We start from the raw sequence: 12,514 nt of genomic DNA on the forward strand, positions 1-12,514 counted from the left end.
GGAGGGGAGATGGACATGGAAACACTCAAATGTATGTTTCCACAGAAGATTTCAAACTGCTTTGTGACAAAACAGGCAAGAAAAACACTGTTATCTAAAATTACTCTGAGCTCCCAACTGCAGCTCTCTGAGGGTATCCCTCTGTAGGCGTGTGTGAAGTTGACCTTGGGCTGCCAAATCACTAAGCTCCACAGTATGTGAAACCGAATCAGTCCCTTAAAAATGTCATCATGTAGTTTTTACATATTTTTATTTGTCAGCAATGGAAAGAAAGAAGGAAAATAAGAGTATACACAAATTATATACACGGGTATTGGACTAGAAACAATTCCAACACAAGTTATAGAAGACTCAAAATGAAAACATCACCAAGTAATCTCATGAAAAATCAGCTTCCCACTCCTCCATTATAGGTTCAGTTGACTCAAATGATGCCACCTCACCAGTAAGAGTTCTGTCCCATAACCGATGCTGGGAACAAATTGACTTGATTTCCATCCATGTCAGAAACTCACATCATAAAACCCAATACAAGTTTAGCACACCGTTAACAGTTCATCAGAGACAGCAAAGTGTGAAACAGCTAGCAGGTCCCTTGCATAAGGACAGTCCTTGCTGAACAGCTGAGAGCACTGATAGCTCCTCTTGGAAACGCCCTGCCACTGCCCGACAGGATCTACAGAGGGTATGAACTTCAAAGGACTGTCAATCTGGCACCTCTTGGCAGTATCCAATTCAAAGGAAAAATTTTAATAAGGCAATTAATACTAGTTTGACAATGTAGACAATGAGAATTATCACAAACACATCAATCCTACCAATACTACATAAAAAAAAAATCTCTAGATTTAAGAAACAAACAGGTTCTCTACGACAATTTCTGAGATCTTTTAAGGCAACATAATACTGCAGTTAAAGCATGTGAACTTTAAATTTTCTTATTTATTTTTAATTAGAAAGCCACTTCAGTTACACAAATCTTGTTTCAAATTAATGTCAACAGCTTAAGTCCTAATCCTGAGAACAGATTCATTTAAGTGGGATTACTCTCATACACTGTTTACTTGTGCAAGTATTTGCAAGGTTCAGCCCTGAAGTTGCTACACAATTTATAACTATGTTCCTCATTTGCGAATAAACTCACCTTTGAACTCAGTAATACATCGTCCTGTCATGTGCCATCATATTCTCTTAAGTTCTGCAAAAACACGTTTATATATATTAATTCATAGGCAGGTAAGTATGTCAGGAAGAAGAGATGGAAGAGCTATTAGAAACCACAGCATCTATATGGCAGCCGAGGAAACATGCAAGGAAACTGAACACCACACAATCGGACAGAGTTATCCTCAAGAGATAAGTACTAACAATAAACATTTAGGCTGTTTTCTACAAAATTATTTATATCAATCAAGACCACTTTGCACTTTGCAGCACCTAACACATAAGGATTTAGAAGTGCTTATTAAAGGTGGTTGGATGGGGGAAAATGTCTTCCATGTCAATGAGGTCAAGATTTCATCCTAAATACCGAGTTTGGGTGGAGGTGAATAGGAGATTGCACTACACTGAAAGATCACTCTTGCTCACTTTTTGGAGAAAGTGAACAGCTGTTTCAAAGCAAATTTTACATGCCACTGAGGACAAAGAAGAGTATGTTATCCAGTTGGAGCAGCAAGTGTAGTTTACATAGCCAAAAAGTAGCTTGAGTTTTCCAAGAACACTACAATTAATATCCATATTCTTTAAGCATGTGTCAAGGGACCTGCTTTAAACACTGCCCAAGAGGAAGCACAAACTGCAGCAGGACAAAGTTTTTCTCAGTACTCTCCTAGGTCATCACAGTCAAGTACAGAGGCAAAGACTGTGCATTTGAGTTGTAAAAGAAGCATTTCAGTATCTTCTGAATATTTCTCATCAAGTGCTGACTCTGAAAGATCCCTTGTTAGCCTCAAAACAAAGCCTAGAAAAGCAGGGAGCACAAATATGTATATGATTTGGGGAGACTTCAGTATCTATTAATATTAAACTAGGCAAGGGATTAATAGATTATGTCCAAGACACATACACGAGAAAAATGCACACTGGACAAAAAAGTTAAACTATTTGTTACACTACGACACACAGAAGTTGTTTGTAAATTCTCAGGAAGAATTGAGGAGCAAACATCTCTTGCTCAGTTTGTTTCTGTTAATCACTAAACACAACAGATACGAAGCATTTTCACTGAAAACATTTTTTCTATTTATGTGTCCTGTAACTCAAGACAAGCAGATTGCAATAACATTAGCAGGCCACACATCTGAAATCCATAAAAAAGAAATACACTTTTATATCATCAGAAAGTTTAGAATTAACAGCCCCAAGATATTAAAACAAATAGTTATAACAGACTCCAATCAAAGGTAGAAATAACTGAAAAAAGATCAGCATCTGTAGTTAAACTAGCCATATTAAAAGCCCATTCACCCTCAGTTTTCAGGCATACCCATTGAAAAGCTCTCTTCTAATCGAAGGTCTGCTGCTGTTGTTTCCTAAGACAGTTTTCAGACTAATACCCCTATGTAGAAACATGGTATGAGGATGATGAGTGAAGAACAATTTATGGCATACCTGGGATCTCCACTAAAGCACAGGCTGCCTAGACAAAGTTGGAGAGAAGGAAAGTTGCTTCTCGCTCATATTCACCGTAAAGCCCACGAACAGACCTTGGGAAAGGGAAAAAAAATGCATTCCTGGTGCTCTACCTTCCTGCTTTGAGCTGTTCGTACATGCTCAGGGGTCTTGGTGCCATTTCAGGGGACTGCAGTTTTCAAGTACTAGAGCACTTCAGTCCTGAAAGCCAGCCAGTTGTTTTGTGAATAAATAAGTGAAATGACCAATATACTGTAACATCCTTCACAGTATCTTCAGCTTCCATTCACTGGCTTCCATTCAGTTTATATTCACTTCATGAAAACAAGTTGAATATGCCTGCATCCTTTCTTTTCTTTCTGTTCCCTCTCCTCTTCATGTATAAGGAGACAGCCCAAAAGAAGCACCAGGTCAGAATTTATTACTTCAAAATAAGATTTCTAACAAAAGCTGAAACGCAGGTTCTTACAAACTATCTTATTCCTTGGAATGTTTTAGGTAATGTTCTAGGAAAAACTGACCACACCCAACTGGGAAAATATTAGTTTCACCGCAAATTTCTATTTTTAAGCAAGCCCTCCTCTGCGATTACTAGAAAACATACACAACTTGAAATTAATTTAAAAAACAGTAAGAAGTTACAGATGAGGGCAGAAGTTAAGTGACTAAATTTTAGTAGATGTGACTTCCAACTGGTGTTTCAGTCAAACTATTACTCTGATTTCACCCCAGCAGCATAGCTGTATCACTTGAATAGCAATTTGCCTTCTCTGCAGCAGTGCCTGCAGTGGTGGGAAATTATTGCTCTGGAGGCCACACGCATTACACCCTCACCGTGCCATGTAAAGGGCCCCTAGCCAGGGTCAAATGAGTCTGGTTTGGGAACAGAAGAGGACAGCCCCATCAGCATGCTCCCTCTTCCTACCTGCTGGCAGAGGGGGCTGAGAAGGGCACTGCTTACCAGCTGACAAGTCAGACAGCCTTCAGCAGCTGTCCTGGTGTCTCCACCTCTGAACAGTATGGCAGCACTCCGCAGAGACATGGATGAGAGAGCGTTAAAACAACCTGGTGCTCCAACGTGACTATCTGTACAGTGTAGTGAAGCCCACAGAACCTCAAGCCCTGCAAACTCATGAAATATTCACATACAAATTCTTGAACTGACTGCACCAGATAAGAGTAAGGGTTTGCAAGGTAAGGAGTCCGACTCTTCAGAAATGGGGCTATATGAAGTTTATTGCTCAAAGCACTTTGTAATCCTTTGATGAAACGTGCTATGTAAGTGCAAAGTACTATCATTAAGTCAAACTAAGATTTTTTTAAAAAATACCTAGGAATTTCTCAGCATTTCTCTGTTCACCTAATAGATCAGTTTTTTTATAAAAATAAATATTGGGAGGACAAAAGGGACAGTTCCCCCACAATTTTAGTAAACAAGTTTCATTTTTCCATGCTAAAATCTGCAATATCTTTCAAAAAAATATCAAAACACCTAAGAGAAACTGAGGGTGCATCAGAGTTGCTTACAACTCATCTACTTTATTCCCACGGCTAGGATATCACCAGAACTTCTAAATTCCACAATTTTTTCTGAAAGGCCATAGTATCAGAAACAGTATTTGGCAAAAACTTGGTGAAGAACAGTTTCCTAATAGTCAGCAATAACCCTTACAATAAATTTAAAGGGAAAATACTTAGTTTTTTCCTCTTTGATTTTTTTTCTCCCTTAAATCAAGTACCAGCTATGTTTTGTCCCTCCCATTTCTATGATATTTCCAGTTTCATGTATTTAGACCAATGACACTTTCCAAAAGCTGGTGTACAGCATCTTTATATACACTACAAATTCAGATTACCAGACTATAGTCAGACATTGAATATATAAATAACTTTGCAAACTATTTACAGGTTTCAAACTAATCAGGTTCCACGCAACCAACACTCTTAAGGCAAATTAATTTGTATGACTGGCTGTCTGGCCTTTCAGCATTTCTCTCCCCTCCCCAACCCCCCAAAAATGATAGGCAATAAACACAAAATTGAACTACCCCTGCCCCTGTATTGACAGAATTTCTTGTATGGAGAGATGATCTAACTACTTATGATCTTTCCTCAAAACAAGGAAAAATGTATAGAAATGCATTTCTGTGTTTGCGTGTCAAGAAAATCATTAAGGTGCATACCAAGAAGTGGAAGTCCCAAAGTCTTATAACAACCTAATTTTTGTATGCACTTGACAAATGGATTTGGGAATTTGGGGAAAGCATCAGTTTAAAGCTGCACAACCCTTTTTAGAACTATGCATTTATAAGCTCATTAGATACAAGATCTGAAGAGCTCAAAGGGATTTTCTGTAACAGGTGACACTGCAATATAAAATGCAGCAAAGAGTGGATTTTCAAAGTGTATGTTTAACTACATTAGAATTTTTCTCTTATTCCATATTGCTGTGCAAGATACTATTCACCATTTAAAGGGATTCTGCAAATCTTGCCAATCCTCCTACTGGAATAAAAACTGGCCATTTCAAATAGTATCTTTTTTTACAACATTGTATTCTTAAGTGCAATCACAGTGCAATCCCTTTTGTCAATGCATGACTGAAGCAACCAAGCATATTCTGGTGAAGTAGACAGGATTCACATACCAAATGTGCTTAGTGCCTTCCTTTAAGTCCCAATCATCACTTTGTTCTTAGTATTTTTCAATGCCCTGATTAGGTCTTTGTTTGGAAGTAATTAGCTATTGTGGTTTGAAGGATTTTTGGAACAAAGCAGAGACTTTATACTGAATGCAGAGGTCATCTCCAATAGAGACAAAAGGTGGCAAATTATCGATTAGCTTTATATTTAGAAGCATCCCTTGGTTCACTGCTAGGATTGCTCCAGTCATCTGCTTCAGGTGTGGTCTTGTAGTGTCGCCATGCTGACTTATTAAAAACGGGAAGTCTTTCAAATGATTCACTTGAAAGGGCCTATGGAAAAACAAAAGCAATGGTGAGATATCATTAGACATACCAAGAGCAAGATGATACTCTGGGGAGTTCTACAGTTACAACTTCTGTATTGAACAAGTGTTTCAATTATCCAAGTGTTACATGTCACAACACTATTTGGAAAATACTTTAGCTGTGACTAATCTCTCTAATCATAGTCAAAGTACTAGCCATAGTAAAAGTTAAAAGAAAATAGTAACACTTTAAAATATTTCCCTTCTTTCCAGGGAGCAGTGTCTACAAAGATAGCAAGGAAAAAAAGTTTTGGTCAAACATTTTAGGGAGATTTGTCATTGACACGGGGCAGACAGCTACTTCACTTAAACATTTCACTTCAACAAGCTTGGGCTCTGTCAGCACACTGATCTGTGAGGACTGATCTAGTTCAGCCCATTAGCATGCCTTTTTCCTCTGAGAAAGACCATACCTTTTTCCTCCACACATACATGCACAGGATTAAACCCATCAGAAACCAAAAGTTAGCACAGGATTCCACAACTCACTCACTACATACAGCAAGGCACAACGACGACGCTAAGTCAATGACCTGCACACAAGCTATACGCTATATTCTTTTAAATTCCCTGATGAAATTCAAGAAGTTAGTTTCAATCTTAAGCCCCTAAGTAGCCTGGGATCTCCCAAAAAACAACAACAGGATCAACACAGTCTATTGCACAAAGGCCAAGAACTGCACAGGAAAAAAAAGTACTATTCAGGAGTTAGTCAATAGTCTTCTCAGTTTTGTTGTGGTCAAAACTTTTAGAATCAAAAAATATTAACCAAAATTATCTCTCATCACACAGTTCTTTGAAAATTCAGCACTTATGACAGATTAACAAAATGCAAAGATCCAACACAGGGGACTGGAAAAAAAAAAATCAAAGCAAACTAACTAGTATTAGTGCCAGGTTAATATTTATAACCTTGGTTTTCAGGATTCTATGTAACTGATTTAGATGAAATATACTGAAGACAGCAATTACAAATTTGAAAACAAGCTGAAGAGTGAAAAGAAAGAAAGTTCACTTATTCAACCCACTATAAACAAATTGCACTGCACTACTAGCTTATAAAAGGGTCAAATTCATACCTTCAAATAAATTACAGCATCTGAACCAACGCCTTCCATTGAGTAGAGTTTAAGGTCACCTTGAAAGTACCTAGCATACAGACGAGAAATTGGCAAGCCATAGCCAAACCCAGCCTACAAAAACAAGAAAACAAAGGGAAAAATACAATGGAAAGTTAAAAATGCAACAGATCACTGCAATCATTTATGAAACAGAAGATACCTAAATATTAGAATTGCATCAAATTATTTTTCAAGCTTTCCTTTGTTACTCAGCCTACACTATACGTTGGTATTCAGCCTTTTGAAAAATCTCCTTTTTTCCTAGGCATAATTTTTTAGTTTAGGTACAAAAAAAGGAAAAATATCAGAGTCCTTTGTTAGGACTACCTTGTCCATTTTGCATTTTCTCAAAGAGGCAGGTAGGTGTAACATACAGTACATGCTGCCTCCCATCATCAAAGCAAACTGATACTCTCTACTGCTTCCTCACTATGATTACCATTGCTATAATATTCCATTCTTTCTTTGGTAAAAATCAGATTTTTGACAGCATGTTTTTTCTCCCCCAAGCCTGAGATTATTATTCTCAAATGTCTCCACACTTAGGAGACTACACAAAAAAGCCAGAGACAACTCTATTTACTTCATCTAGGTCACTCTATTAAGTGATTGCTGATGCCATACTGCAATAGAGATCACAAGACTACTGCAGAAGACTACATACAAAGCAACACAAGGCAAATAATCCTCACTGTTGTTTACCCATCTAGCAAAAGATCAGGACTCCACAGCACTGAAACGTTTACTGAGGACTGAGACTCTGTACAGACCACACAATTTTCAAAGCATAATAGACTTGACAGGTACAAATTTTAGATTTTTAATTTACAACGCTAATATTCATAACCATAGCTGCAATAAGGTCAACACTTGGCACCTTTTCCAACCCACTCTTGTCAGAAAAAGTTATTAAAAAAACCAAACCTCTCTCACAGCAGCCAGGGAATAAGATTTTGGTCTACACCTCAACTCTTTCAGATGACCAGGTATGTGCTGAGAATCACAGTGCTTGATTATTCATCTGAACACCCCCTGAATTTTTCAGGGCTATCCAGAGCAATAAAGGAAGAATTCCAAACACACAAGCATTTGAAAAGAAGGATATACAAGGCAATGGATTAATACAACTTTCCGGTAAGGGCGGATTACAAGAAGAATGAGACACCTAAAGTTTTCAGAAAACCAATAAACTCATTCCACTATAATATTTCTACAAAGGCAACCTGACAGATAACTGAGAATCATGCCCTGAATCTTAAAAACAAAGCCCCAAAATGATACAAAAAAAGGAAGGCTAAGAAGAAGGACTTGCAAGCATTATACACCGCTAATATGTGGTATCACATTATAGGAAATTCTTTGAGGGAGGGGTGAACATTAAAGAACTTTGTACTACAGTATCCATCACAAATTCTCTTGCTGTCATCTACTATCTCTACAGTATCTTTTGACTTCTTTGCCTTGTTTTTACAGAAGTCTAAATTTAGTGATTTTAAACTGGTTAGAATTGCTCACTCAGTTGTTCTGAGCAAAATGAGAAACAGAAATGCCACAGATGCCCTTTTCTACTCACACTGCTTGTCATTGTTATTAGTGTCCATTTCCATAGTTAAAACAGTTGCTTAGCTGCACTTTTTCAAACAGTATGCTTTAAAAACATAATTCTCAAAGACTCCCATTAGAGACACATGCATCACTGTCAAACATCTGGTCTTGAAACTGGAGGTGTTTCTTTCTTAACCTCTAAAAAAATGGAAGTTATTTGACTGTCTCAGCACGAACTAAAAAAAATTCCCAAAGCTGACTTGCGTCTTTTCTGGAAACCAGACAATAAGTACATTACAGAAATTAAAAACCACAGCAAGTGAAAGGCAAATTGTAGATAGTACATCCCCCAGGAACAGCTCAAGTAAAGGGCAGTATCAAGCAATCCTGAAAACACATTACAACTTCCCTCTCTCCAGAACTACACCTCCTTAAAACCCATGCCCAACTTCTGTTTGCCTCCTGCTCCTTCCAGGAAAATGTTTTTACACTATGTGCTAGCCCACATAATTATTTCATACTGCCCTCTTCCAAAAATTTCCTGTCAGTCTCTTCTCTACATTGTCTTCAGGGTACTTTCCAAAACAGATCAATTATAAGAAATATGAAGACAACCGATCCCAGATGAGAACCTTGTTAAGGCAAGAGCTTGCAGAAGGTCTATTCTGCAAAAGACAATTAACAAGAAGTGATCACTACATAGGTCTGTGCTTGACCTAGGGGACAGAATATACTCAGTGATGGCACATCTGCCCTGAGAAGGGAAAGCTTTTTAGAGCCGATTTCTCATTAAATATTGCAGTATGCATTATACAAATAGGAAATTATTACATTTTTGTGTTACTAGTGTCTACAGGTTTAATTAAACCCAATTTAAGCCACGTTTCTTCCACCATAAACAAATGCTGCCAGAGAGAGAATCATTACATTCTCTAAGAAAACCTAACGATCATTAAACATTACCATGTGTTTCTAACATTTCCACTATGTGTACAGCAGTACAGATGAACACAAGACCTGCTAGAATCTGACTGCTGCCATGGTAACAAGGTTTCTCAGCAGTTTTTAAACATTTGCAATGACACTGAGAAAGATTTTTCACCAATCAACAAAAAGATCCCTCTCTTCCACTCCCCAAGTCCATGAATGTTTCATAAACTAGACAGGGGATCATATAACAAGGGGAGGGAGTGTTAGAACAGAAAAATATGTCTATTTACACTGCACTGCAATTTAGTTTAGAATATTATCTAAGTCAAGAATGACACAAGCACAGACCTATACTTCCTGGAGCACCATAATTCTTAAGTGGTTTGGTCTTTGGCACTAAGCAATAAAGAAACTCTCCTTCTGTATGGACTTCGAAGAGGATTTATGCAGAACCTTTCTGCTGAACCATTTTTATTTCTAGGCATTTCTAGATATACAGGCAATCAGACTCACAGGGCAAAAGCTGCTAGGTTCACAAGAGAGGGGGATACTTTGCAGGTCTGACTACAGTGACATAGACTGAAGAGCAAAACGAGACCTGAAAACGGGGTACAGTAGAAGAATACTAAGTATAAATGCCACAGAATCAAAGTAAGCAGTCTTGAAGATGAGGAAATAAACACAGGAATGCATTGCTAAAGATGCACAGGGCGGGGGGGGGGGGGAGAAGGGGGCGGAGAATAGCGTCAATCCTAAGATGAACACATTTTACAATCAGAGAGCCACAAAGGAAGAGACATTTTAATAGCGAATACAACTGGTAATCAAGGTGTAAGTTTATAGTGAGAACAAGTTTCAGGAAATCCTTGTAGGCTGATATAGTAAATTGCTGATCAAAAGTGAGACAGAACAAAGGCAGATTATGAACAAGAAAGATTCTACCATTCTTGACATAAAGAAAAAAGTTTATAGTTTAATTAAGGCCTCTTTCCTATCACTCATCCCATTCAAGAAGATTTTCTATGAAAAAGCACAAGTTTGAAACATATTACTAAGATGTGTTGTAGAGATAGGAGCTGTGAAGGATTAATATCAAGTCAATGCAGATACAGAACTGGGTTTCACACCTACCACGGTGGCATCAAACACTGGCAAAAACAATGCAATACACTTACGTGCCACAATGTTATGAACTGTGGACTAAGACAGTACCATAAAGACTTTCTGCTAAAAATCTAAAAGGAAATTTATTATCTCTGAACCACTCTGAACTGGTTTCACTCTCAGTTCACTGTTAATTATATCAGAAATATAATCTCTGCACCACATTTTATTAGCTGCCTGAAGGCACTTCAAGCACAGAAGTAGCGGGGGGGGGGGCAATCACTTAACATGCTAGATGAGAGTGTTCCTAAGTAGGGAAAGGAAATTTCTCAAAGAATCACCTTTTCTCAACATGCTTGAAGATAAAGGATTGCACCAGAAGCAACAGAGAACAAAGATGAGAAGAGGCAAGAATACACCATCAGTACTAATCCACTTATTGAAAGCCAGTCAAATAGAAGAGTAGCTATATAATTTTTATCACAATGAACCAATATGTAATTTAATAAAATAATTTAGAAATAATACTTTAATAGTAATTTAAAAAATCATGCTTGCTAAAAGAATCTACACATTCAACATTGAAATAATTCCCTGCTTAGAATAAACTATGCAGAAATTTTGTTTGTTTGAAATCTGACCCTGATACATCTCAGAAGAGAATAATCACATGAAATATTTCCAACTGAACAGGAATATACCAAAAGTGTTCATATCACATGCAGGTTTGGGATTTTTTTTTTTTAATGTGTTTTTACAGTCCATAACTTATATAAAAATAATTTTCAAAGTTCAATATAAGCTTGTGCATTACCAGGAGGTCTTTCAAGTGCTATAATTGTGACAGTGCGGCTCACCTTTTCAGTATGTTTATTACAGGAAACTTAGATAAACAGTAATTTACACACCAAAGAGGAGCTCATTAGGTTACCCACCTTCTCAGTAATACAGCACTAAAAATCCTGTCCATTAACCTGTGAAAATGTTGTGCTTTATGCAGACATGCTTGTTTTCAAGAATATAATGTCAAGACAAAGAAAAGCAATTTTCTATTCCAAAGACTAAGTGATGATAAGAGAACCCATTTTCACCTGACATGTTTTACCTGCATAGAATTGCTAAGGATAAACAATTTCTTCAATGGAAAACCTGATCCAGTAGATTGCAGTGAAGGAAACGTACAACCAGAGTAGTGCAAAGGGACATTTAAATACATATTGCAATTGCTTACCAAAGGCACGGCTCTCGAGGGCTCCAAACTAGGCCTGGGTGCTGTCGAGTACATGTAGTTAAACAATCTGTCTATTTTTCTTAAAGGTACACCTCCACCTTGATCACTTATCTAAGGAATGAAAAGTTAAGAGTTTTAAACATTATGTTCTGAAAAAAACCCTCCAAAACTCAAGCAGCATTATTTAAATGACTTTAGAAATATTCAAGGAGCAGCTAAGGACGTTGGGTTTATCTAGTTTGGAGAAAAGAAGGCTGAGGGGTGACCTCATTGTGCTCTATAGCTTCCTGAGGAGGGGAAGTGGAGAGGGAGGTGCTGAGGTTTTCTCCCTGGTATCCAGTGATAGGACATAAGGGAATGGTTCAGAGCTGCACCAGGGGAGGTTTAGACTGGACATTAGGAAGCATTTCTTTACCGAGAGGGTGGTCAAACACTGGAACAGGCTTCCTAGAGAGGTGGTCGGTGCCCCATGCCCATCAGTGTTTGAGGTGCGTTTGGACAATGCCCTTAATAGCATGCTTTAACTTTTGGACAGCCCTGCAGTGGTCAGGCAGTTGGAGTAGATGATCCTTGTAGGTCCCCTTCCAACTGAAAATATTCTATTCTAATGAATATGAAGCAAGTGTCAGAAGTCATACAGTAATTAATTTGCCTTTTCAAATTACAAGTCATACTATTCTACACCTAACAGGTTTGTAAGCTGCATATTATTTTTAGGCATTTACCTTAATAGATAGATCTTCTTTCCCCAAAGTGACTAAGGTTTTGATCGATGGATAGCCTTCTCTCTTACCTTCATGCAATTCCACTGTAGCTCTCATTGAATTCTGAAGATAAAAGAAAAAACAGTGTCTTTGATTCTAACTTTATCATATATGCTTTTGGGGACAACTTAGAACCTGCATTTATTTTACTGAATCTAGATACTTTGTCATACATT

At 37.7% G+C, this 12,514-nt stretch overlaps 1 protein-coding gene across 2 annotated transcripts in view; it reads right to left on the reverse strand.

Moving 5' to 3' along the window:
* Window positions 1-233: 233 nt before the first annotated feature.
* The window catches only part of PDK3 (pyruvate dehydrogenase kinase 3), a 61,628-nt gene continuing 49,347 nt past the window's right edge, over window positions 234-12,514 (reverse strand). Inside the window, exons 8-12 of one of the 2 annotated variants that reach the window (XR_012039969.1) lie at window positions 12,300-12,401; window positions 11,575-11,685; window positions 6,723-6,836; window positions 1,145-5,608; window positions 234-719 (exon numbers count right to left, since the gene is read on the reverse strand). Coding sequence is in view for 1 of the 2 variants with exons in the window: in XM_072848643.1 (XP_072704744.1) it covers window positions 5,465-5,608; window positions 6,723-6,836; window positions 11,575-11,685; window positions 12,300-12,401 (471 nt within the window). In the remaining variant the exon portion in view is untranslated. Of the gene's footprint in view, window positions 5,609-6,722; window positions 6,837-11,574; window positions 11,686-12,299; window positions 12,402-12,514 lie in introns of both variants that reach the window. The other variant, XM_072848643.1, reaches the window with a different exon arrangement.

Source organism: Ciconia boyciana, chromosome 1, assembly GCF_034638445.1.
Source record: "Ciconia boyciana chromosome 1, ASM3463844v1, whole genome shotgun sequence".
Lineage (NCBI taxonomy): Eukaryota > Metazoa > Chordata > Aves > Ciconiiformes > Ciconiidae > Ciconia > Ciconia boyciana.